Source organism: Sciurus carolinensis, chromosome 14, assembly GCF_902686445.1.
Source record: "Sciurus carolinensis chromosome 14, mSciCar1.2, whole genome shotgun sequence".
Classification (NCBI taxonomy): domain Eukaryota; kingdom Metazoa; phylum Chordata; class Mammalia; order Rodentia; family Sciuridae; genus Sciurus; species Sciurus carolinensis.
In genome coordinates, this window is record NC_062226.1 from 5,421,046 (window position 1) to 5,446,898 (window position 25,853).

Here is a 25,853-nt window from a genome sequence, read left to right on the forward strand (position 1 = left end):
AGCTTTCTTAATGGAACACAATCGCTGAACTTGGTACATTCAAGCACTTTAGCCTTCCAGGACAGCAGACTGCTGATGAAAACCATCTTCTGCGGGCGGGCGCCATGTTAATAAGAGGCCAAATTTCATAGGCTTGCAGACTCCCCCTGCCTCCTGCTGTACCCCCCCAATAAAAGATTGCATCAGAGAGAAAGGGAGAGAGATTTCCATAATTTATAGTATGGGCATTTCACTGGGGACAAGCGCTAATCTGTACTTACCGATACATTTAAGAAAATGCATCCTCCCGCAAGCCTGCACCATTTACGACTCTTGGCACAAACCGCAATGCTCAGTCTTCAATTAAGGGACACCTTAGGGTTCATTATCACACAATCGCTCCCTGTGAACCATGCCAAATGCTGTTTTGGCACAGAGCTTGGAAGATGAATTAGAAGGAAGTCCTGTCTGTAATGCCCTCTCCCGTTCCCATTACCGCCATCAGCGTTTATGCCCTCTCCCTCGCCCCCCCGGCCCCTGCCCCCACCCCGCTCCAAGTGGCTTTTACTATTCAATTTCTCAACGTCAAACTCGATTCTCTAGAGGTGTAGTTAAAGATGCCACATCTCCTTTTTGTCTTCCGGCTCTCAACAGGCCTCAGCACGGCCCAGATGGGCCGCTCTCCACCCCCTTTTGGGCTAAAGTAGCCACAGATGTGTGTTCATCTTCCTCTTAGCGTGGGGTGGAGACAAGGGACGGGGATGGACACATGCGTCTGAGCATGAGCCATGCGGGGGGTTCTGAACAGGCCAGGGCGTCTAAGGAAAGCTGAAGGCCAAGGCAGAGCGGCGTGTGTGCTCAGCCAGTCAACAGGACAGAGAGCAAGAACCGAAGGCCGACCTTCACTCCTATACGCCCGAGATCCGGTCGGCAGGACCCTTGTGGTTTAAGCCCCTGGGGGAGGACACAGTCTTTTTGTTTGCTTAATGAAAACAACAGAACAACCCAGCACATCTGCTGGTCCTCCCCAGCTCTCCCCAGACCCACAGAGCCACAGGTGAGCGCGGGGGACGGGAGAGAGGTGGCAGCAGCAGCCAGAGACGCGGTCCTGGTTGGTCCTGGCTAAGACAGAGGACAGCCAGCTCCTGGATTTCCAGGGAGCATGCAGGGTCGGGTGCAGGAGGAGGGGCGCTGCCCGGTCACAGGACAGCGTGCTGACTTGGCCCCTTCCCCTCAACAAACTTTCCAGTTCCACTCAGGACAAGGCACCCCTGCTCGAGGGAACTCCACTTATGACTTCTGGGCATCGTGCCAGTAGGAGACGCTTAGCTATCACAGGAAGTGTGCCGGTCTAAACCAGGCTCTGGAGCGGAACCGTCTGTCACACAAAGCCATTACAAGAAAACAAGCTCAACGAAGGAGCTAGACATCTAGGCTGTGCCCCAACTGGGTGGGCTGATGCAGGGCAAGACGGTGACTGGCAAAGAACGTAGGAATCTTCTTCCCACCTCGGTGGCAGTGGGCAGGGGTAGAGGGAGGAATGAGCAGGAGAGCAAGCAGACTAAAAATACTCCACCCACAAGACGTCTTGTGGAAATTTTATTATATAGAGTGTAAAATGAATTGTCAGTCAAATACAAAGAACACCTTTTTTAAAACAACATGCATAACATTTTCCAATTGCCTTTTTTAATAGTTAGACATTTCAAGCATTTAAGGAAAATGAGAAAAACCCAGAAACTGTAACTTCAGTACATTTCAAACGGAATGTCCCTCAGGTCAATTAAAAATGCAAGAAAAAATAGCTTTAATTCCGTCTTTTTTTTTCCTTTAAAAATACATGTTATCTGTACAAGATACACTACAGTAAACATTGGAAATCATATTATCCCTTTTATTAAATCAAAATTATTTAATTCATACTGTGGTTAATACTAGATTTACTTATTCATCTAGTTAATTTGACAAATATTAAGAAAATATTTAAAAGAAAAAAGCAAAAAAACACCTTGGAATTAAAAAATAGTTACTACATTTTTATACGGTTTAATGTTCCACAGTGTTTGTTAAAAGTTATATTGAATTTCTTTTTAATATTAAAAATAACAGTATTTATATTTCTGAAAGAATAGAGAAAGTTTTTTTGTTTTGTTTTTTTAAAACCAGCTTGGAGGTCTTAGATATACAATTGCAACCAGTAATAGAGACATGAAAAAAATGTATGCTAAACACACACACACGCTTTTATATTACCCCTAGAACTCTGGAAATCATACAAACCCTACAAAATGCCCCCCCAAACCCTGTTGGACAGCAATACAATTATCTGTCTCATTTCAGAATTCACATAATTAATTACAATACATAATAGTTCAGTTTTTTAAAAAATGCAGTCAAACCAGACAGCCAAAATACAAGAAATTAGAAGTAAAACATTTAATGAATTTACACATTTAAGAATATTTAAATACTGTTTAAAAATTTTTAAAAGAATTTGTTACATACCACCTAAGACTTCCAAGCCACTTTCTGTTGCAACAGAAAAAAACTGTAAATAAAAAGACACAAAAACAAAACAGAACAAACAAAACAACACCATGTTGAAATGACACTGCTCCGAGGCACATTCTGGCACCTGAATTTGCAGGTATTGCTCCAAAAAGAATCCCAGAGCTTATACATTTGAAATAACAAACAAGAATGATGAAACAAAAGTTATCAGCAATTTTTAGTAACTAAGTTTCCCAATTTTTAGCAAAATTCTGTTAATCTAAATATAGTGTTTCACAGAACAAAACAAAGGTTCTTCCAAAGTCTGCAAATCTAAAAACCTCTGTTACAAACAGGTTTTCTTTCACACTGATTTCGAGGGGAAGGGCCAGCTGCGTGACTCGGCTCTACTGCTCCTGTGGGAGGAAGGAGAGGAGGTGTCAGGCGACAGCAGCTCCTCCAGTCCCCAGTCGGCAGGAGGCGCAGGTGCCCAGGTGCCCAGGTGCCAACGCACACCTGAGAAACCTCTTTGGAAGGGGAGATTGGGAGCTTCTCTTCTGTTGGGGACACTGGGCAGGGACAGAGAGAGGGCTACTCCTCCTGGGCCACTACCAGCCCTGACACCCGCTTCCCCCAGACACAGCCAACCGGGCAGTGGGATGCCAAGGCTGGAGGAACTGGCACACTGTCCATGGGACCTGACTGACCTGAAAGACACACCTGCAATAGGCCCCACGGGAGCACCTGGCCCTGTTTCCCACTTTAAGGAGAAATCTGTTTTTGGCTCTGACTAGACAGAGCCCTCCAGGCTCTGGGCGTGAAGGCAGCGAGCTGGCACTGTGCCTGCCGAGGCCACAGCCGCTTCAAGCGCAGCAGCTGGAGGTGTCCTTCAGTGCCCAGGCAGTGCCAGCTGTTGGCGGCACTCACTTCCATTGGGGAAACCGAGGCCGGGAGGAGCAGCAGCACGTGGCGCTGACTCTGGGCCTGCATAAGGGAACAACCAACCCACCACCACTCTGGAGTCAGAAGGGGGACAGGGAGTGGCTGCAGCTGTGCCCTTGGGAGGTCCCCGGGTCCAGCAGACTGCTCCCCTGCCTTAGACGAACCCCGAGGCGTGGCCGACAGGGGTCAGGGAGGTCTGGAAGCGTCACAGTGCTGAGGACCGTCTACAGACCTGGCTGTGGGCCTGAGCCTGCCCTAGCGTCTGCCCGTAGAAAGCGACCTGCTGTCTGTAGTACTCGGCCCAGGCCATTGTGTAGTCTGGTGGGGAGCTGGCCTGAGGAGCCGCACTGGCAGCGTGACCTGATCGACAAGGGAAAAGACACAGGTTAAGGGGAAAGGGAGGCCGGGTGGGGTGTGGCCTTCTGCTCCTGGTCCCCCACACCCAGGTGAAGACCCGGGACTTCTCTACAGAAGCACAGCCCTGCATCTGTCTGCCTGCCCAGCAGCTCCCAGTGCCAAGGACAGAAAGAGTGCAGGGGGCACAGGGAAGGGGCAGGGACAATGGGAGCGCCTGGTGTGGTGCCTGCAGGGCACACAGGGCCACGCTCCTGGGTGGATTCAGTTCAGGGAAGAAAGGGCACCAGAACTGCTACCAGGTCTCCCTGCTGATGAGGACCATCCTGGCACCCCCACTGTGGCCCCAGTGACAATTTGGCCACAAGGAGTCTTGAGCTAGGTGTCTGACAGCCTCTGATCTGAGTGGCTCCGGCCAGAAAGTCACACCCTGAAGATGCCAGCCATGGAAACTCCCTGCTCACCCCACCCCACTGCTCTGGCTGGGTAGTCTGGAAGACAGAGGGCTCGGAGCCGACTTAAGTCATCATGCACCAGGGCCTTTGGCTGCCAGGTATCCCTCCCCCTCTTCTGAAGACTAGAGTAGTTTCTGGTAGTTAAAAAAAAAAAAAAAGAACTTACATAGCAAGAAAAACCACCTAGCACCTAGCTGAGTTTTAGGGTCCCCTCCCTGAGTTTCGCCATTTCTATTCTCTTCGGCTATCCCAGGATGGTCAGAAATGGGCATCAGTGAGACCATCGGGGAGCAGGATGCCTGGGCGGGCAGCAGCACCTAACAGGAGCCTTTCAGCTCCATGGGAACCAGGCCAGACCCTGGTAACACCAGGCTACAACAGGCAGTGGGCAAGGGGGACCCAGTGGGCAAGGGGGTACTGAGACCCAGCTGTGGGGAAGGTGATAAAAAGCACATAGACAACACAACCAGGAGCAGCTAGGCTGTGGGCCCGGGCAGGGCCTGTGGTCCCCAAGCCACCGCACTTACTCTGCTTCTTGTAGTAGTCTTCCCAGGCCTTGCTGTAGTCAGGCTGACTGCTCTGCGGCTGGCTCTGCTGGTCTGTGCAAAGAACAGAGAGCGATCAGGTCTCTCGCCCCACACGGCGCCACCAGCCTAGTCAGGCCTCTGTGGGAGGAGGCCGACGCTGCCAGCCTGTGAGGCCAGGGGCTGGCAAGCAGGGTGGCAAGCCCCTTCTCTCTCCAGATGAAGCCGAGCTGGGCCAGTGGGGAGCTCTGCAGCCAGAGCGATGGCCATCCCAGGCTCCCAGACCTGCCTTCCAATGGACAAGGGGTCCAAACAGGGCTGACACTCTTCACATGGCCCTTCTGTTCAATGACAGACAGGCACCGCTGGATAGGCAAGCAGGGCCACTGTGCGGAGACTGAGATCAAGGCGTCAGCCTCGGCAGAAGTCGGGATGCAAGACTCACAGGGAGGGCAGCAGCCCCAATAGGGGCCGGACTGTGATCTGCCTCAGCCTTTCTCGGGCAGAAGGACAGGGACAGAGGACAAAGCAGCAGCACCCAGTCCAGGGGTCTATGAGATGGTGAAAACCCACAACTAGAGGTGAAGCAGGCACTTTCGTTCTGGTGAGGTCAGGACTGGCTCGAGTGGGCGCCTGCTCGGGCCCACAAGGCCCCCTTGGACACCTTTTCTTCTGTCAGAGCTCGTGTGAGCGGCAGGCAGGATGTGCTCCTGATTCCCCTCATGGCAGAAGGCTGTCTCCACCTGTTAGTTTCTGGAGACTGAGCACGGGGAACGGGACAGGCATTGAACCCATGTGCCGTGGGGCCTAGGAGGACACAGGTGAAAAGGAGGCAGCAGGTGAAAACGGAGAGGACACCCTCCCTTTCCACCCTGGGGCAGGATGATAGAAACAGAGGGGTGAGGAAGGTGTCGGCAGCAGCTCTGCTTCCTGACAGGATTTCAGTGACAAAATTCACTCCTGATTTCCAAATGCCCCGAACCACTACACGCAAAGCTCAACAAAAGGTGAGGCTGTTCAGCACTGGTGGGGAAACCAGGGCTTTCCTGGTCTGCCTCACGGCCTCTGCGGAGTCATAACCCAAGGGTCAGCTTCCCAGGGAAGGATGGGTGCCCTCTGAGGTCTCAATGTGCCCATGTCCAAGGCTTCTCACAGGTCCTCTGCCTGGGCACAATGAATGCAACCCCATCACCCCGCTGCCTGGGAGATCTGGTAGAGTGGAGCCGCGTGCGGTGACCCTGGCACTAGGAGAACACCTCCTTTGCCAGGTGCCAGCAGGTAACACAGTGAAGTTCCTGCTGAAGTCTGAAGCGCTGAGCAGTGAAATACAGGTGGGAGAAGGGGAAAGCAGCCAGCCCTACAGGCCCAGAGCTTGCAAGTACTCAAGAAACCTAATGCGGTCTATCACTCTATGCGAGCCCAGAGTGGAGCCCCCTCCCCAGGGGTGTCTTTCTGGTCACAGCACATGGGCCTCTAGGCTCTGCTCCAGGGAAAAGGGGCCATGTCCCTCAAGCAAGGTTCAAAGGTCATGTGGCAGCCTGATGTGTTGAGAGGAGGAAATGCAGCCACCCTGAACAAGGTTTTCCAGAAAGACAGACAGGAACTTCAGGTAGGTCAGAAGTTTGAGTTCTACTGGCCAAGGCAAGGGACTCTGTTTTGTGCAGGCTGAGCAAGAGGGACCAGGCTAGCAGTAAACCCCAGCCTGACTCTTGGAGCTGGTGCGGGGGCTGGAGTTAGGAGGGGCTCGGTCCCACATAAGCATGTTCTCTGGATACCCAGTTTTCCCAAGAAGGTATCACTCAGAAGACCCAATTCCACACTTGTCTGCTTTCTGAAAAGTTCATGAAACACAGTCCCTTCCTAAGAGAGGGAGAAAGTCCCCACAAGGAAAAGGAGTGGGAAGGGGTCCTCAGGAAGTAGGGCACTGCTTGGGAGAGCAGGGTGTGGCAAGGCAGAGCTCTGGGCCAGGAGCCAGATTCCCAGAAAGCGTGGAGAGAGGAGCAGCAGAGGAGGCTCAGGCCAGACTGGACCCACGGTCCACCTATCTGTGAAGAATAAGTGACGGACAGGAAGCCCCGTGGGGAGCCAGACCTATGTTCCTGGTCCAGCCGGAGGCTGGTGCTGTTTCCTGGGAAGCTCCCCTGAGTATATGTGCTCCTTGCCGCAGGGCCTGCTGTGTTCTCCAGCCGTTCTGGGGAGTGGCATCCTGTGCTTGTTGGCCCAAAGTAGAAAGCCTCTTAGGTCCATCAGTCCATGGCCAACCTGGCCAGCAAGTGGGTGCCCATACCCCACCTCCTCCTGCGTCACTTACTTGGGACCTGCTGTGTGGGCTGCTGCCATGCCTGGTAGGTGCTGCCCCAGCCCTGGGTCAGAAAGGCCGGAGGACCACTGTGGACAACAGAAGAGTCACTCGTGACAGTTTGGGTCGCCCCCCTCCCTGTCGCCTGCCTACCTCTTTTCTGCTTACCTCTCTCGCCCCTAGCCAAGCACGGCCCCTCCCTGCCCCTGGCTTGCTGGCAGTGGCCCAGCGATAACTCAAGCCCTGTCCCCCTGGGTGGAGCGAGCGGGCTGCCTACCTCACAGGAGCGCTGTGGGGGTTTCCGTTCACCTTAGCAGCGATGTTGGGGAAGCACCCTGAGCCCCTCGGAGGAAAGGTGCTGTGGGAGGAGGAAGAGCAAGCACAGCAGCTGAGCTCCCGCGATGGGAGGCGCTGCCACTCCCCTGCCCAGGAGCTGCTCCCGCCCGTCACTGGTCAGAGCTACAGACAGGTCAAGGCCCGCCGGTGGTACAGACGAAGGGTCCTGCCCACACCCAGAGCTCCAGCGGTAAGACGTCGGGAGCGAAGAAGTCCTCCGGGCCCAAGACGCAGGAGACTCACTTTTGATGCGGGGCGGCAGGTGGCTGGCTGAAGGGGCTCTGTCCCAAGGCTCCGGGGGCTGCAAGGCCGGCACCCTGTGTGGGCAAGAGGGCTCTCACTCCTGCTGGGGCACCTCGCCCTCCGCCCAGGTCACCCGAGGCCAAGCCCCTTCTGGGGAGACGAGTCAAGTGGGGGAGACAGCTCTGCACTCGCACTAGCCTTCCTTCCCACAGCAGACTGCGCTGCAGAAATGGCACTGCCCTTGAGTGACCAGCACCACCACACAGCCAATCCTGCACCACCATGATTGCCCTGGCATGTCACCCTGGGGGAGGACCAACCTGCTTGACTCTCCCGTCAATTTAGGCTGGCCCAGGGCTCTTTCTGCCATTCTACGTCCCCATTGAGGTGAGCAGTGGCCCATCTGTCCTCCATCAACACTCCCTTTCTTTATCTGCTTTGAGGTGCCTGAAACTAAAGCCAGAGTCAATGAAAGCTGCCTGCAGGGCTGGCGGCCAGGGCATGTCCGCGGGAGCCCGGGGCAGTGCTGGGGGAAGGCTGCTGCCCGGCTGCTCATCTAGCCTGCAGGGGACGTGCTCTGGGGACTGAGTGGCTGCAGCCTTGGCAAGTCCTGCCAGAGGCTTCCTTCATTGCTTGTGGGTCTGGCCCTGGCATTCCCTGGGCCTCTGACCGTCCCCTCAGCCAAGGAGGGCGGGTGTGCCCCGTGGATGTGAGGATGGGAAGGCACAGGAGGAACAAAGTTCTGGGGGACGCAGGTACCTTGGACATCCAAGAGAAAAATCCAGCTAGTATTAAGCCAGGTGGGGAAGGGACCGTGTACGTACACCAACTTTCTCATCTATGAGATGTCTGGCCACCTCGATCTGCTGAGGAATGCCCCTGATGGTGAATATCCGCAGGCTGGGGTCGGTGTTGGGAGGGGGATTGCGCTGAAGCTCCACATGGGCTCCCGACTGCTGGTTGATGCTCTTGATGTTCTCGCCCCCTGCAGGCGGGAGACACAGAAGGAAGGTGAGGGCAATAGGTAGCCAGAGGGCCTTTGCTCCGGAGAGGCTGGAAGGGCTCCTCCTGGAGGCACTTGCCCATGGAGGGAGGTGCTTTCTGCTCACTGGAAAGTGGCTCTGCCCTTTGCACAGGGACTCCTCTCAGAGGCAGGCCAGGGCCTGAGACCCAGGATGTGCATGCCGGGCTCACCCAGAGCAGCCACGGCTCTTCCACCCCAGCCACGGCCATCTGCCCAGGGAAAGTACAGGCTTCTTGGGGCAAGAATGGCAACCTGATGGCCCTGCCCTACACGAAGGGGGCCTTCAGCCCGCAGGTGGGCCGCTGCATGGATTTCCCTCCTTCCACAGGTCAAACCGCCGGCCACATGCCCCAACAATGCCTGGAGCCCACTTGGGCCTTCAATATTCCATCCAGTCCCTTCTCAGGTCCCTGTTGCCTCTGGGGGATGGGGTCTAGACACAGATGCAGTTGGAGGAAGGGGAGGCCACAGGGGTCTGGGTGGACCCTGGTTAATGAAAATTTAGTTGGGACTCAGAAAAGCCTGCGAGAGCTGCTGGTCTCTTCATGAAATCTGCGTGACGCAAGCTCCACCAGCGTAACAAGGGCTCGATTTTTCTGAAATCTCACAAAACTCACAGACCTTCTCTGCTCAGCTGGGATGGGGGTGGATTAGGCAGAGCCAGAACGCCAGGAAAAGAGAGCACTCGGTATGGCACGACCGGAAGAAGATAAGACGCTGAGAATCTGGTGTAGGGAGCAGGGCCAGCGTCAGTGCTGCCATGCCCCACGTCAAAGCCGACCTAGAGTGTGTCACTTCACGGACACACCCCAAGCCCTGCAGACACCCAGCACGCAGGCGGGGCTCGTAGAGGGGACCGAGCAATGACACGCTGGCCTTGGTTCACTTTGAAATGGCGAAAGCACTCCTAAGAGGTGTCCCTCCTTGGAGGCAGCACGGCAGGCTTCTGCAGAGCACAGGCCAGGAAGCACGGGGCAAAGCCTCAGTCACATGGGTAGCACACTGGTTTAGTTTAGGGCCTTCTTAAATTTAAAACCAAATTAAAAAAAAAAAAAAAAAAAATCAACCAAACAGCCTGTGACTGTGGCTTTCTTAACTAAGTACTGTGAGAGGTTCCCCGTCTGACCTGGGAGTACCACAGGCCAGTGCCAGCAGCTTGGCTCTAACCCCAGACAGGTGCGCCCCTCCTGCGCCTTTTACTCAGATGTCATGGGTTTAATCTTCTCTGCCCCAGGAAAAAAGAGCAGCTTCACTCCCAGGCAACAGTTTTTTTGGGAGCAATGAAGAGCAAAGAAACAACAGGTCATTTTCACAGGCACCCCAGAATTTGGAGGAGGGTCACCTGGTCTGAGGGTGGGCCTCTGAGACTGAGGATCTGCAGGCTAGGCAAGCTCCTGCCCCTCCTCCCCTCCCCCTCCCCCTCCCCCTCAGGTCCTGGACCAGCAGCTCCAGACCCCCTGCCTGGAGCTCCAGAGCATGCTAATAAGGCAAGGAGGCGCCCGCAGGCTGCGCAGGCAGGAAGGAGTTCATTTGAGTTCATCTTCCTTCAAAATGAGGTCACCAGCTTGGCACATGGTGGCTGTCTATCGACTCATTCAGTAGCCTGCTCCATTCTTCCACCTGATGGGGGGCAGAAGGACCCACCAGTGGCCCCCGGCTGGACGTGAAATCGTAAAGCAATTAATCAAACATGCTAAAAGGCCTGGCTGACAAGAGCAGGGCTGGCCACACTATCTGTCAATGTTGCCGTGTTTATCATGGAAATCCAGTAGGGGCCTGGGAGGCTCCTCATCTGTCTAAGGGCCAGAATCAGGGAGAGCAGCCCGGGCTGCCTGTAGCCTCCTCTCCCTTTTCCTCACCCACACATCTTTCCCAGAGAAAAAACACCTCACCCTGCCAGGGGGATGTGAACGAGAAGACCTTCCCCAGGCCCAAGACAACCTGCTGGACATGCTGAGGCTGCTGTCTGAGCATGGGGACGTGAAGGTGCTGTTGCTGCCTTCCAGGAAGCACTCAGCTGGTTTGTGGAGGACACACACAGGGGCTGTTCTGGAGGCATCAAGGGCTCAATGGGAGGAGCCAGCCCACAGAAGGCAGCGAGGCTCCGCCAGAAACAGTCAAGGGAAAATCTCACTGACAAATGGTTTTCAAAAGGCCGAGACATCTAGCTCTGATCCTCCACCTACAGGCACCAAGCAGACGGGCTGGGGTGTGTGTGTGGCTTACTGCAGCAGTCTGAGCAGCTGGCGATACCCACTACACAGCCAGCAGCATGTGCCAGGAAACCCAAACAAACCAGCATTGTTCCTGTTGCCCCTGAGTGGTTAGTAATCTCAAAGACGATGTGGAAACAGAACACAAACATTCTGAAAGAGCATAAAACATCACACTGTCCAGAAGCAGGGACAAGTGCCAGGTCCCAGAGAACAAGCAGCAACTGCCCCCAGTCCCAAGTACAAGCTGCCGGCGCCTCAGGTCTACTGGTGTAGAGGACCCCAAGTCTTCTTTCCTACAACACGAGTAACCCCCAAACGGTTAAGAGACAGCTAGTGATCAAAGGAAGAGAAACTCTGGGAAGAAGAGTGTTCATCCCTCTGCATGCTTGTCAATGAACAGAGAAGGCAAACACAAAGCCCAATGCCAAACAAGTCCCTGCCAACACGGAGGCTTGTCTTAGTGCTCCAAGGAGGCCTCCCCAACACTGCCACCAGAGAAGGGCCCGGGCATGGGATGAGCTGAGATGAACCAGCAGTGGCTGTCCTCAAATCTTCCTGCTGCCTCTCTCAAGGACCGGAAGGAGTGAAGGCAGCCCCTGACCGAGCTTCCACCCAACACTCCCCATGCTGCCTGCAACTACTAACAAACCAGTCTTCACTTCCCTCCAGAGGGTGTCAGTTTCTCATGGTAAATGGGCTGCTGAAAGAACAGGAGCTGCCATCTTACCCTGTGTCAATGAAGTCCAGACACCCAAACTGAGCAACGTGGGAAAGAGGTGGCATGCAAGTCTGTAGTGACACTGGCCGCTTGGCGGGAAGCTCACCACTAGCTCTGTCCACAGCCCACGCTGCTCCAACAGCAGTGGCTTCTATGGTTGCCTGTTCATGCTCACAGGTTGCTCTGCCCCACCACTACAGACCAAGTCAGGGACCCTGGAGAAGAACGCTGCAAAGCAGAGTTCTGACCAAAGGCAGCTGAGGCCACGGACCTGGCCGTGGGGCCGTGTGCAGCACGCAGGTTCCGCTGTGGCCCTGTAGGCCCGTGCAAGCTCCCTTCCTGCTGGGACAGTAGTGGTGGGGATGGAACCCCAGGGGCTGCCTCTTACCTTTGCCTATGACGAGGCCACACTTATCTGCTGGCACGGTGTATGTCACCTCCTGGAGGCCACCAGGGGTTCCCAGGCTCCAGTCACCACGGCCACGGCCCCTTCCTCTTGCTACTGCCAGGCCTCCAAAGCCGTCTCTCTCCTGGGAAGAAAACAGGGATATGGAGACGATTTCTGCCACCACAACACGACTCTTCACCTTCTCTGGGGAGGAAGTTAAGTGACAGGGTGTAATCAATAGCAAAAATCAGAACCTAGTACCTTTCCAGATTCAGATGTGAAGCCTGGTTTCAACCAGAATCACCACCAATCACAGGTGCACTCAAGGAAGACATGCAGATAAATGTGTGTAGTTACATAAACGGCAGACACCCCCAACTAAAACAGGCAGTCAGGCATAAACTCCACGTCTGAAGCCCAGTGGTCTTCTCTCTGGAGTTTTAATTATGGGGGGTGCGGGGGGAGCCCTGACCCATAGGCATCAGACTTGAGTTTTTCCTTGAAGCTGAGACTGCTCTTTCCCGTGGCTGACACATGCTATGCCTATAGAAACCAGATATCACATGCTAAAGAGCTCTGGGCATCTGAAAATGACACAAATGGCAGAGCACGACTCCTGACCTCCTCTAACCAGGCTGCTAAAGTACAGTTCCATTACCCTGTCTGGGTCGAAATACCTTGCACTCCAGCAAAAATGGATAAAAGAATTTAAGAAACACAGGCTTTCCTGCTCACAGTAAAAAGCAGAGATAGGCTCAACAGTGAGTGCTCCGGGCTGCTTCAGGAAGGACGGGTGGAAGCAGCATCACGCCCACCTGGTTGCCCACAGCTGGGCTGGAGAGGTCTGTGCAGCACTCACAACGCCTGCCCAGTAGAATGCAAAGCCTAAGTCCCGCCTAGTGTGGCCCTGCCCCACCTGGCATCGGAAGGGCCTGCAATCTTCATGTGGAAGGTGAACCTGGTCAAGTCACATGTTCCTTCATGCAAAGAAGTCCAAGAGTCATTCAACAGGGTGCAGAAACGTTGGGCAAATCCTGCCCATGCCAATTACAAGTAAACTGAACGTTTACCCAGAATATAAACCAGCAGAGAGTAGAGATAACTGGAGCGCTTTACCCGGCACTCTTCTTTTAGAAAGACACTGACAAGTAAACCAGGTAATTTGAAGAATTTATGTTAAATCTCTCTCTCTCTCTCTTTCTCTTTCTCTCTCTCTCTCTCTCTCTCTCTCTCTCTCTCTCTCACACACACACACACACACACACACACACAGTGCCAACTTTCTGGGTGTGCCAGTTTCAGAGGACAAGGCTCTCCTGTAAACATCTCCAGTCTCTGCAACCCTAAATTCACAAACTTAAGTTTTATAGGAAAGCATGTCAGAGACCACTCAGTGGCTTTTGAAATTCAATGAATCCCAAGAACTGCCAGGGCTCTGGTTAAAACCCAAGTCCCTCTGCCTGGATATTCCGATGCAGATGGTGGGCCTGTATACCTGTAACTTAGGAGCATGCCTGGACAGGTCCCAGGGATCACCTCCTGGTGAAATGCCCTCAGTTTACCGTTGAGAAAAGGAGGCAGAGAGGGCCTCAAGGGCTTGCCCAAGGCTATAGGGCTAGGGGCAGAGCCGGGACGATAATTTTCAACCTGCTGCTTTTTTCTTTGGCTCTAATCATTCTCAAAATTTCCCTCAGTCCTACATAATCAGAGGATGTGCCAATCTACCACCCATTTCAGTGGTTCACCAGTGCAGGTCACCACATGGGCAGGGGCACTCTCTAGAGCTCAAGAGATGCCTAGGTACCACACGAGTCCACTCACAACTCAGATATAGGCGTTAAATCAAGTGCATGAAGACACTGTCAGGACACAGGAGGATCCTGAAGAGCTTTTTAAACTCAAGAGACTTCCCTTAATAGTTTTATACTAAATACACTTGCTTGCTGGAAACTTGGCAGTCTGCTTAGTATTTCCCCATGTAGTTTAAAGAGCCAGGAATTTACTGTATGAAGAAAATCTAGGTTCTGAGTAATAAAGGCTGAAGCATGTAATAATCTAGCAGGAGAAAAAATACAAAGGCAGGAAAGAGATGGACGCAGAAACATCATGGTCTCCGTGCAGGAGACTGAGGGCGGCAGCACACTCTCTCCTTCTGTGTGAGGTCTCTGACTCCAGGGAAGGGGACCCACCTGTGCCGTAAGGATCAGCTCATTGATGATGTGGGCAGCATGCTGACACCGATCTGGAGGGCCCATGACCTGGGCAGCTCTTTCAGGACTAATCCCATCATCTGTGGAGTAAGTAAAAGCAGAGTCAGAAGGAAATGAAGGCCAATCCAAGTCATAGTCAATATTCTTTTTTTCCTTGGATTAGGATTGAACTTGGGGTGCTCTATCACCAAGTCACATCTCCAGCCCTCATGTTTTTTATGTTGAAACAGGGTCTCATTAAGTTGCTTGGGGCCTTGCTAAGTGCCCTAGAACTTGCGATCTTCCTACCTCAGCCTCCAAGTCTCTGGATTACAGGGGTGTGCCACCATGTCTCACCACAATCAAAGGACAAAGTGCTATAAGGCCAACCAGACTGTCACCAGCTCCAAGGATTCCTTTGGAGTGGTTTGGTTGATAGGAAAATAGGTATAATTATATCTTTTTACATGTTTCAGGTCAATACTGGATTCTTTTGTGAGTAAAAGTTATTTTTAAAAAAAGATCTCATTCAAGAAATAAAACAAACCAAACCAAACCTGGCAAAGGGGAAGGCAAGGAAAACAATGAAGTTAAGGAGTGACTCCCCCAAATCAGCTCACCAGGAATGTTTTCCTCTATTCAACGAAATGAGGAAAATATGGACAATGTAAAATTTTTTGCTTACAAAGGTAAACTTATAAAATTTAAAGAATTATCCTGTTAATCATTTTTTGTGACTTTAATTACTTATAAAATTACAGATAGTCTATTCTCAAAAAGGTCTTCATTCAGCAAAAAGACGAGTTGGAAACACCATGCTGATCTCCTTGCATCTTACTACCTGCCCCCCCCCCCCAAAAAAGGGCCTGGGGCCTTGGGCCCAGTCACCATGGCACAGGAAGGGCAACTGTGCCAGCATACGCCCAAGGAGGAGACGAGAGCCAGGAGAAGAAACTTGGATCGCTAATTTGGTAACAGAATGTCGTGAGGAAGAGAAAGAAAGAGCTAATAACAGGGTCCCGTTTCCCGAGATGTATTTTAACACAAGAATTTTTGAGAATCATCAAAACCAACCTGGTTTAAACTGAATCCTCACACCAGCATCATTCTGGATCTTTTTGATCATTTCCCCATTTCTTCCTATTACAATCCCAACAGCAAACCTAGGGACAGATACCTAGTCAGAGAGAAACAGAACAACATCAGAGCTTTTTAAAATCTGGCTTCTTTTGGTACTGGGATTACCAGGGGTGCTCTACCACTGAGCCCTTTTATTGAGGCAGAGTCTCACTAAACCATTCAGGCTGGTCTCAAACTTGTAAACCCTCTGGCCTCAGCCTCCCTAGTAGCTGGGATTGTAGACATGTACCATGTCTGGTCAATCTGGCATTTTTTAAAGGACATTATTTTTTTAAACAAATGACTTGGTTTTTATTATAGTGCAATTCTGAAAATGATATGACAAACCACATTTTTTTCTTCTTGTAGGAACAGTATTGTGGTCTAATAACTAACTATGTTCTTGACGAATAGGCAACTCTAAGATTTAATCAAAATGGTTATAAAGACGAAGTAAAGCAAGAAAAAAGTTCTTAAAGATTAAAGACGATTTATCTTCCAAATTCTATGAAGTATGAATACACTATACATATGGAATACATCAATGGTCCTTTAAAGTTTTTTTTCCCCATCTTTTCTTAAAATTGTGGCCAAACATACATAATATTTACCATTCAGTCATTTGTAGACACACATTCTGTATCTGGCTCTCTGAACTAGCTGTCCTGTTTGCAAGGTTTACCCCCACCACCCCTTTTTTTGAACTGGGGATTGAATCTAGGGTCACTTTACCACTAGACCATTTTTTTATTTTGAGACTGAGTTGCCCAGGTTGGCCTCCAACTTGTGATATTCCTGCCTCAGCTTCCCAAGTCACTGGGATTACAGGCATGTGTAAGGTACAACCATACGTTAAAATGTCACTTTTAAGGACAGTTCTGATCCCACTCACAGCATCAATAGAACAGGCTTCCAGGTTAGATACAATCACAACACAGACAACAGTGAAAACCTGGACTTTGGTCTTTACCTGGGCAGCAAGTTAACCTTTAAAGCCAAATTTCAAAGCTAAGGGAATGACCAAGTCCTACACTGCAGCTGGATCCCCCCATTCTGCCCATCTGTGCTCACGTCTGGGGGACGGGGTGCGCTCTCAAGGTTCGGAAGACGAGGTGGAAGAACTAAGGGAGTGCGACCAGGCACTCTACCTACTCCCAGCCACCTCCTGACTCCTAACTCAAGCATACCTCTAGACCGCCTCCTCCCACTCGGGAGCTGAAGTCGCCTCGCACGCCTCGGAAGTCAGCTTGGTCTTTTTCTCGGATGATCTCTAGTACCATTTCTCTGGCTTGCTGCATAAATACAAATGAAAGTCATCATAGGAAAAAAAAAATCCCAAAATAATGATGGTTCCAGGTGAAATTTCAAGATCAACATACCCAATATGGGCGTCAAGATTCAGAAGGGGAAGGGCTGTGGTGTGGCTCAGTGGTAGAGCGCTTGCCTAGCGTGTGAGGCACTGGGTTCGATTCTTAGCACCACATATAAGTAAACGATAAAAAGGTCTATTAACATCTAAAAAAATATTTAAAAAAAAAAAAAAAAAGATTCGGAAGGTGCTTGCCTGTGGGAGCACACACTCACTACTTACAGGACATGAAGGGTATAGGGATTGGATCTGAAATGACCGCAGGAGGGCCACGAAGACAAGGCCCAGCCCAGGCCCCGTCTTTCTTTGACACTGGGGATTGAATGAAGGGTCCCTTAACCACTGAGCCACATCCCCAGCCCTTTATAATATTTTATTTAGAGATAGAGTCTCACTGAGTTGCTTAGGGCTAAGTCACTGAGGCTGCTTCTGAACTCACAATCTTACTGACTCAGCCTCTAGAGCTGCTGGGATTACAGGTGTGCACCACCGCAGCCGGCCCCAGTTCCCTGTTTGAAAAAAGGTATTTTTTTAGTTGTCGATGGATCTTTTATTTATTTATATGTGGTGCTGAGAATCGAACCCAGTGCCTCACACATGCTAGGCAAGCGCTCTACCACGGAGCCACGACCCCAGCACCCCAGGCCCTTCTTTTAAGCCACAGCTGGATCAGCACATCTGTAAGGTCAGAAATGACTTCCTGTGGTGCCCAGGCGTTTCTGCCATTCCTTTCCAGAGGGCAGGCTGGCTGAGAGCTCCACTGAGGGCAGCTCTTAGACAGAGAGGACTCTAGAGGGCTTCCCTTGCAGAGGCAATCCTGCAGGGGGTAAGAACAGGCAGGAGAGGGAGGCAGAAGCAGCCCTGGCATTTGGAATTCTTATTTCTTAGCTAAAGTGTTCCAATTACTGAATTACTGGCAAGATTACATCATGGATCTGACTGCATTTAAGGCAGATTCCACTATCATTTCCCAAAACAATGTATTTAGGACATCTATCCTTCCATGTTCACCAGCCTGGAAGAAGCTACACTGAGGACCTGTGGCATCTAGTACACAAACTAATGCGGGCCAACACTGACTCCTGGCAGACTTTTGGGATATTTGGGGAAATATGAATATGGAGTAGATAGAGGAAGCCAGGGGACTACTGTTAGTTTTCTTAGGCTTGGTTGTTCTTAGGTGGCATATGCTGAAGAACTTAGGGGTGGAGAGTTATAACATCTGTCCTCTTACTTACAAATGCTGAAGGAAAACCAAACCAAACCAAAACAAACCAAACCCACGTGATCTGCAAAATGCTGCTAGGCTAGGGGCACAGTAGCTTTTCTACTTATGTATATGTTTGAAGTTTTCCTAATGCAAACTTGGGGAGAGACAACAATTTAACCCGAATATAGCAAACCAGTTGTCCCAAATTAAAAAGAAAAAAAAAGGTCTACACATAGTTCAAAAATTTAAAAAATACTGAAACCCTTAAGTTATAATTATTTTCCTGCAAACTGATGGAGCAGCAACAAAATACTCTTGCGGGGCCTTTTTCCTGCAAGACACCATCCAGGGCTGTGCTGGCAAGGGGACAGTGGCAGACAGTGGGCAGGCTGGAGGCACGGGCCCTCCACAGCCTGTACCAGCCCCCGTGACTGCACTGGACAAGCGAGAACTGGATGCAAACTGAATTTTAAAGAGTTCCATTTATATTTGAAGAAGGTCAGAAGCCCTCGGGGAGGAAGGCCCCAGCTGCACCACTGGCCAAGGCCACGTCATCCCTGGCCCCCCACCTAAGTAGGCCGCAGCCAGCTTAGGTGAACCAGGGTCAGGGAGAAACACCGCAAGAGGGACTGGAAAGCTTCACAGGGTCAAAATCCCAACACTGCTGCAGAGGCACGCAGGTGGTGGGTGGTCTGGCTGCGAGGTCTCACCTGCAGCTGCTGAGTGCAGCAAAAGCAGGAGCGGTCCTGTCTCACAGAGATGGACGCACCCTGCGCGCCTGACGGAAGACCTCGGTCGGCAGAGCCGCCTTCCCGGAGCTCAGGGACAGGGTGCCTTAGTGAGGGCACATGTGTGCTCGTCTTCCCCCACAGCTGAAGGGCCAAAACAGACTGTGAGAGAGGACAAGCAAACAAGGCCAAAGAGAGCCTGCAAGGGAGCCAACCAAAGGCCAGCAGGCTGGAACTGCACCCCTGCATGCAGGTCGCTGCTTCCACACTGAGGGCACCAAGGGAAACGCGCCATGTGGGGGCTCTGTCCCAGCCTCACACTGCCACTCAACACCTGAAATATGGCCAATAGAAATGACTTTTTTTTTCTTTCAAATATCTGAATGCATTTAAACAACTACATGAAGCCAGGGGCTCCAGTTCTGGGTAGCGCTGACAACCTTGGACTCGTAGGCAAGCTTGCTCAGAAAATCCTTCGCCCCAACAAAGGGAGGCACAGCTGCTTTATAATTACTTAGCAGAATAAAAGCTCTAAGCCACCACAAGTCACAGCCCCCACCCCAGGCCTCCCTGCCCCAAATCGTGGTCCCTTTCCTACCTGTACTTTGAACGGGTCTCCAGTGATACGAAGGGGCTTGTCTGCTCCCGTGGGCAGCGGGCCGTCCTGGATCATGACCATTTTTACACCTGTCCGTTCCTGTGATGGAACACACAGCAGCACAGCCCTCACTGTCTTGAGAAGAATGCAGGCTGCCACAGGAAGCAGGACTGGGCCAGGTCACGTCCACAACAAGCCCATGTCCCACCTTCCGTGAGGCGCTACCTTCTAAAGGGCTGGCAGAGCTCTCTCCTGAGAATGTGGACCAACAGGCCAAGCTAGACAACACCAAGAGCACTCCTTGCCACATTTCCACAAGGGGATGCCTTCATACCTTCTGCCACCAAAGACTTGGGTCATGGGAGCACACAGGCAAGCCACACCTAACCCTGACCCTGACCCACCACAGCAAATGCCCTGGTTCTTAAATAAAACTTCATTCATAGCTGATGTGGTAGTGTTGAAAACTGAACTTAAGCAAGTATACTTCCAGTCCTTCTCTCAGTGAGTGTGGCTACTCTTATGTTTAGCTGAGACAATATCCGTGTGATTGAAGCTATAGCCCCCATCTTGCTTCTGGAATGTGTCTGGCCCCAGGTATTGCAGAAGAGGGGCTCCAGAGAAATAGCAGCCCTTGTTCAGGGCACCCATTTGGTAACAGACTCCTCGGTAGGAACAGAAGAACGGAGCTACCTAGACTTCATGGCCACAGGACGGCCAGCACTTCCCCTCCCTGCAGACAAGGCCCCGGAGCCTTCCCAGAGCAAACATGTTTAAGAGCCAGGACTACTGAGGGGGCGGTTAGGTGGTGCCCTGACTCCAGACACTGTCTTTTGGCTGAGAGGCTGTGGTTCGATGCAAGAGTGATGCTGACAAAGCCTGACTACTGCCCAAGGTGCTCAAAGTTCCAAAAGTTCCTCTGCCAGGTTCGCTGCCCCAATAATTGGCATCAGGCCCGGTTGCAGCACACATTCAGCTCGTGCCTGCGGAGTTCAGGAAGGCAGCCCTCAGTACTGTGGCGTTCAAAGCCACCCCTGCCAGGGAAGTGACTCATGACCGCACAGCCCAAGGAGGACACGGCCCTCAGGAGGGCAGGGCAGCACAGCACAGCAGCTGGGCCGGGGCACCTTGGGGCTCACATACCTGCAACTGCTTGATTGTTTCCCCTCCTTTGCCGATGACCAGACCCACTTTAGATGCGGGAATAAGGATCTCTTGGACTGTGCTATTGCCGTCTATGTCGTTATGAAAGCCAGGTCCATTGCGACAGCGGTCCACAATCTGCCCCAGCAGTCGTTTGGCTTGTCTTTGGGAGGGAGAAGAACCACAAGAGAACCGGCATTAAAGGACCGCTCCAGGTGCGCAGGAAGGGAAACAGCACCAGCAAAGTGCGAGGAGCCAAGGCGGCCCTCCATCCAGCTCCAGCGCCTGCCCCACAACCTGGAGGGCTCTGCCATCGCTGCGCCACCAGGCTGGAATTCAAAAGTGACACACAGGATACCACTGTTCTGACACGCAGCGTGGAGCAGGCTACCACCAGACAGCCCCTGCGGGCGTGCCTCTGCACCGGCTAACGTCTCCAGATGGCTGCTGCCCTGGCACGGACCACCTCTTAACCCTCTGCACCTCGCCCTTCCCCACTCTACCATAACCCTTTCACAGAGTAGGCACTCAGCACACAGTTGTTAAGTCAGCGCAGGAGAGAGAATAATGAGAAAGATGGGAAGAAAGAAAGCAAGGGTTAGTAGTCACAGTTTATATTTCCAGACTCCACATTTCTTCTCCACGGCTAACAACACTGCTCTAAGACCTTTAACCCTAGGCTGCGGATCACTGGTCTGGTTTTAAGACAAGGGAGGAGGGGAGGCAACATCCCACTACAGCTCTGCACTCATGGGCGCCTGCTCTGCAGCCCCGACAGGACCCTGTGCTCCCCGTGCCAGCTCCTTGTGTTGGCCCATGGATCGTGGGGGAGGGACACTGCAATGTGGCCACAGTGCGACCCAGCCTGCTAATGTCACCTGTTGGGCCAATTTCTTTCCTTTTCTGCACCAGAATCTTCCCTAGCTGTATTTGCAGAATTCATTCTTTAAATGGTAAAACACTACCTATGTTTTGGTTCCTCAGCAGAGGAGTAGTTAGCCATCAAACAGGCTAGATTCAAGGCAAGAGTGCTTCCTTCCCTAACTATAACCCCACTGCCTCAACTCCTTGGGCAGACACAAAGCAGGAATGGTTAGAGAGTTGGAAGGAAGGAGAGAGAGGTAGGCAACAGGCGTTGCTTTTTATAGTCTTGAGCCTTTGTGTATAGAATCAGTTTCCTATATCTTCTCAGTTACAGCAGCTTTTTAATATTTTGCTAGTGTACTAGATTAACCTGTGCTGGAAGAAAAATGTCTTGACTCTAGCAAAACCATCCAGCTTGCCCTATAATGCACACCTGCCAGGGATATTTATTCTGGTTCACCACTTGCAATGTTACAGCAGAAAAAGAGAATTTAAACTCATCTAGACTCCCTAAGAAATGGAAACAATAAAACAATTCTACCTACTGAGCCAGACATAATCTTAGCGCCCTGTGCCCATATGCAATGCTACTCAGTAGATTGAAAAAGGAAAGTGAGATGACTAGAGTCAGCATATCCCCTTTTCCTAGGAGGTTCCTGGGTTTATAAGGCCCACGTCTAACTGGTACCAGGCTCTGAGCATGTGTGAACCAGGAGAGGAAGGCAATGCCAGTCTTAGGGCTGCTGCAAGGGCCCCAACAGTCAAGACACCCTCTGGCTGGTTCAGACGGCTCTCTGAGTGGAGCAAAGGCCACAAAGAATGAAGACTGGTTCACAAATATTAGGGGGTGAGGGGTCAGATCAGGCAAAAGACCTGGTGCCAGAATTCTATGTAGCCCACAACCTGGTAGGCCCTCTCCTCCAGACCTGCCCAGGTAAAGGAGATGTTAACTCTTGAGAAGAAGTAGTTGATTAGCTCGTTCAGGTGGGGTACATGTCCACTCCTGAACCCTGGCTTATGAAAGAGATGTTATGGTGGCCGTGAGGCACTCTGCAGGGTTGGGAAGAGGCAGTACCTTGTGTATTTGGTAACAGAAAAGCTCCCAAGGTGTGGCGACCTCCCAGATCTTTGTCCTGTTGGAGCATGTGCTGTGTGTCCAGACTGTAGCCCAGACCAACAGTGTTCAGTGACTGTTTTGCCCTTCCATTTTTCCCCATTTGGGGAAGGAGGAAGAAGAATGAAAGGAAAAGTAAATAAAATAAACTTACTCAATACTTTCTGGGGTTCCGGTAAGTACACAGGGCCTCTCTGGAATCCCAGAACTCTCTATAAGAAGAACCAAGAAGATGAGGTGTGTTGGTGGGCATCAGCGACTGTGTGCCTTTGCCTCTGTGTGCAGACTGTCTCTCTGGTGCTGGGTCCTACACCAGCTCCACAGAAGCCCAGTCTCCCCAAAAGGACAGTCTCCTCTGCTTGGGGACAGAATATGAAGCTGGCAGCTGCACCCTAGGTTCTCAAAATGGAAACAAGCCCCACAGGGAGGTGGCAGGATACAAAGGTGTATGGACTGGCATTAGCCACCAGCCTCAGCTTCGCTCTGACCCGCCCACAAGCTAGTGATCACTCAAGTCACTTCAGCATGCCATTCCTCAGTTTCTCCATTTGTAGAACAGTTCAACGGTCACATGATCACAAACAGCTCTGCGATACTTTGGTAAAGAACTTAATGATAAGCACATGTGATTACTACCAGTTATTGCATGAATATCCCAAGAGATCAGTGACAACTATGTGGAACCGGTCCTGGGCCATTTGACAAGACAAGTAAGGAAAAATTTGACAAAGTAAGGAAAATCTTACTTTCCAGCTGCACATGTGATACTTCGGTTTGTTCCTAAAAAAGTACTTCTTAAAATCCTTCCTCAAAAACTTGAAAGAGAAATAGCTCTCAGCAGTTAATGCTTTCAAGACACTGTAAAGATACCTCTTTAAAATGTTTCTCTAGTTGAATGTCCTCCAGACTCCTTCCTCCCCAATGGAAAGAGGTCAAACTCATACAAGATGCTAAAATAAAAACTGTTCTTCAAAATCCACCTCTCTCCATATTGCATGGTCAAAACTGACCCTGCTAGGAATAGGAAAGGTCCTGAAACATGTGTGACACAAGCTAAGTCAACCAGAACCCCCAGGTGTCCTCTTTCCACAATGGGAAGGATGGCTCATCCAGGGGTGCCAGTATGCAGTCCCCACTATGTCTGGCATAACATTCTGGTGCAGAAAACATAGGTCTTAAGATGGCAGGTGGTGGGAAGGAGCCATGTCTGGCCACAGAGCTGTGGAGGGTCCCCCCCAGAAGCCAGATTAAAGCGTTGTCTCTGGACTGGCTTTTGCTTTGGTGCTTATGTGGGAGTGCAACTCCAGAGGTGCAAGAAGACAGCAATCACACATACTTACCAAAGCCCCCAAACTTCTAAGCAACAAGCAAAGGTACCAATTCTGGAAAATTTTGCAAAATACTTATTTCTATCAAACTGAGATCTGTGAATGAGAAGCCCTTACCTGAAGCAATCTGAATTTTGCAACCAGATTCTGCTTGAATCCGTGAAATCTGCTCACCTCCCCTGCCGATAACTGAAACGGATTGAACAGAGTCAGAATGTGTCTCTCATTCCATGTTTAACCATGCACGAATGACGTAATTAATTCAACCAACAGTTACACTTGGCTCGCAACTCACTACAAATCAAGCTGGCCCCTACGAACCCACCTCAACTCTCTGAGCATTACACCAAACAAAACCACATGTGAAATACAGCAGACAAATACAGGGTATAGAAGCTGAAGCAGAGGGTAAGGGAGTCTATGACCCTAAGCTCTGGTCTTTCCCTTGCACTGGAAAGAGACATGCAGTACCTCAGGGATGCAGGGAACATGAATGAGAAGCATTCTACTACAGGGGACACACAAAGGAAAAAAAAGATAGGAATTAGGGAAAAAGTGGATAATGTGGATACTTACTAAATCCAACCATTTTATCAGGCACTTTGAATTCTTCTGTTATTACTGCCCTAAAAACAAAGAATATTTTGGAAAAAATACAGAATACAGAATTCTGCTGCCATTCTAGACTACCCAGCTTCCTATATTGGCAATATGCAAGGCTTAAAATTGTGCCACTTTAGCTAACAAATCACAAGCATCTACGGAGTCATCAATGAACTTTGGTTTGGCCGTTTAAAACACCTGCGCCTTCATCTTCTTGTGTCAGAGGAGGAAACATCTGGGCTGCATGGCTTCTCTAGTACCTGCCTTTTCGGAATACAGTTGCTTAACTTCCACCTCACCAGGTCCTCTCTTAGCATGCATCAGCAATCTTTCCTTAAAGATCCTGTGGGCTCGGGGAGATGTGCAGACTTCTATTACACTGTTCTCTCTAGATGAGAGGCATTCAACTTTTCTTTGATATTCCTAATTTCCCAACCTTTTTATTGCTTTCTGGCCTTTCTTCAATTTATCTGTTTTTAAAGGTAAAATGCCCCAAATGGAACCAGTATCTAGCACAGGCCTAACCAGTGTTGACCAGGACAGAATGATCACCTCACTTACTCCACAAGGTACTTCTGTTAAATGCTATCTCATCCATTATGTCCGAACCTCCCCCCTCAAAGAACAACACACAAAAAACAAAACAAAACAAAAACACACACACACATACATAACCTCCTGCACTGCCTCTTTCAAACAAAACTTTGAATATGCCATAGAGGGATCATGGACAAATATCCAATTCGCTCAACACCCCAGAAAGCAATTAAATCTAAACATTTGCCTTGGGAAGAAGCTAAATGGAAGTAGTTTTAAAACAGCAAGCATTTCTAAACTTCTTTCACCCAGCTGGATTTGTCCCCATGATGGAAAGGACTGAAAAAAGTGTATGTTTTAGGCAAGTGCAGTGCTTAGAAGAGACGCAAGAGCATCAACAGCCCTCACAGGGACGCAGCCACGACTCCTCCAGGAGCTTCTGTCCTCGGGCTCAGCTGTGAGGACGGACTTGCCTCCTCCTCCCTTGGGATGTGTGTGTTCACCCCACATCAGGCAGCTCCCGCTTCCTGGCCAAGAGCGCTGTGGATGCCGATGCCAACCCTCGCGGGCCTGACATCTTGCAGTAGACCCTGGGTCCCTGTCAGGAGGCACGTCCTGACTGTTCCAGGGACGACAGCGCTCCTGTGTGTGTGACTGCGAGGCTCCTGCTCCTATGGCATGTAGCACGAGCTGTCTACTCTCAGAAAATATTACGTGGGACCTGACTAGAGGGCCTTCAACATACAACACGAAATGTCACAGAGCTCGGGCAGAAGCAACATCAGCAGACTCTTTCTGGGAAGAAATGTACCAAGATGAGCTGCTTTGGGCTTCCTGGAAGAAAAATTCTTTTCGAAATGCAAGGCTGAACTCTGACTACCTTTGGCACAGACATTTTGAAAGAAACATCCTAAGTATGGCTTAGGACAGCCAATGTTCCATACTCCACTACTTCATTTAAATTATTTTCATTAAGAAAACAAAGCAAACTAAAGAATCAACAAGAAAACCCAGGACAGATATCTTGATTAACTAGTACCTGATGATTTCTAGAAACTCCCCAACATTCATGCAGAACATGGA

General features: G+C 50.8%; 1 protein-coding gene across 4 annotated transcripts in view; it reads right to left on the reverse strand.

Moving 5' to 3' along the window:
* Window positions 1–1,547: 1,547 nt before the first annotated feature.
* Fubp3 (far upstream element binding protein 3) overlaps window positions 1,548–25,853 on the reverse strand; it is a 48,837-nt gene continuing 24,531 nt past the window's right edge. For 2 of the 4 annotated variants that reach the window (XM_047524612.1, XM_047524611.1), the window contains exons 4-20: window positions 24,207–24,256; window positions 23,748–23,819; window positions 22,457–22,514; window positions 20,325–20,487; window positions 19,182–19,280; window positions 16,464–16,568; window positions 15,232–15,334; window positions 14,158–14,258; window positions 11,969–12,110; window positions 8,447–8,607; window positions 7,623–7,696; window positions 7,321–7,401; window positions 7,056–7,132; window positions 6,836–6,955; window positions 4,748–4,819; window positions 3,644–3,771; window positions 1,548–2,885 (exon numbers count right to left, since the gene is read on the reverse strand). In XM_047524612.1, the coding sequence (XP_047380568.1) occupies window positions 2,877–2,885; window positions 3,644–3,771; window positions 4,748–4,819; window positions 6,836–6,955; window positions 7,056–7,132; window positions 7,321–7,401; window positions 7,623–7,696; window positions 8,447–8,607; window positions 11,969–12,110; window positions 14,158–14,258; window positions 15,232–15,334; window positions 16,464–16,568; window positions 19,182–19,280; window positions 20,325–20,487; window positions 22,457–22,514; window positions 23,748–23,819; window positions 24,207–24,256 (1,615 nt within the window). In that variant the 3' untranslated portion in view covers window positions 1,548–2,876. The remainder of the gene's footprint in view (window positions 2,886–3,643; window positions 3,772–4,747; window positions 4,820–6,835; window positions 6,956–7,055; window positions 7,133–7,320; window positions 7,402–7,622; window positions 7,697–8,446; window positions 8,608–11,968; window positions 12,111–14,157; window positions 14,259–15,231; window positions 15,335–16,463; window positions 16,569–19,181; window positions 19,281–20,324; window positions 20,488–22,456; window positions 22,515–23,747; window positions 23,820–24,206; window positions 24,257–25,853) is intronic. The other 2 variants (XM_047524615.1, XM_047524613.1) reach the window with 1 other exon arrangement.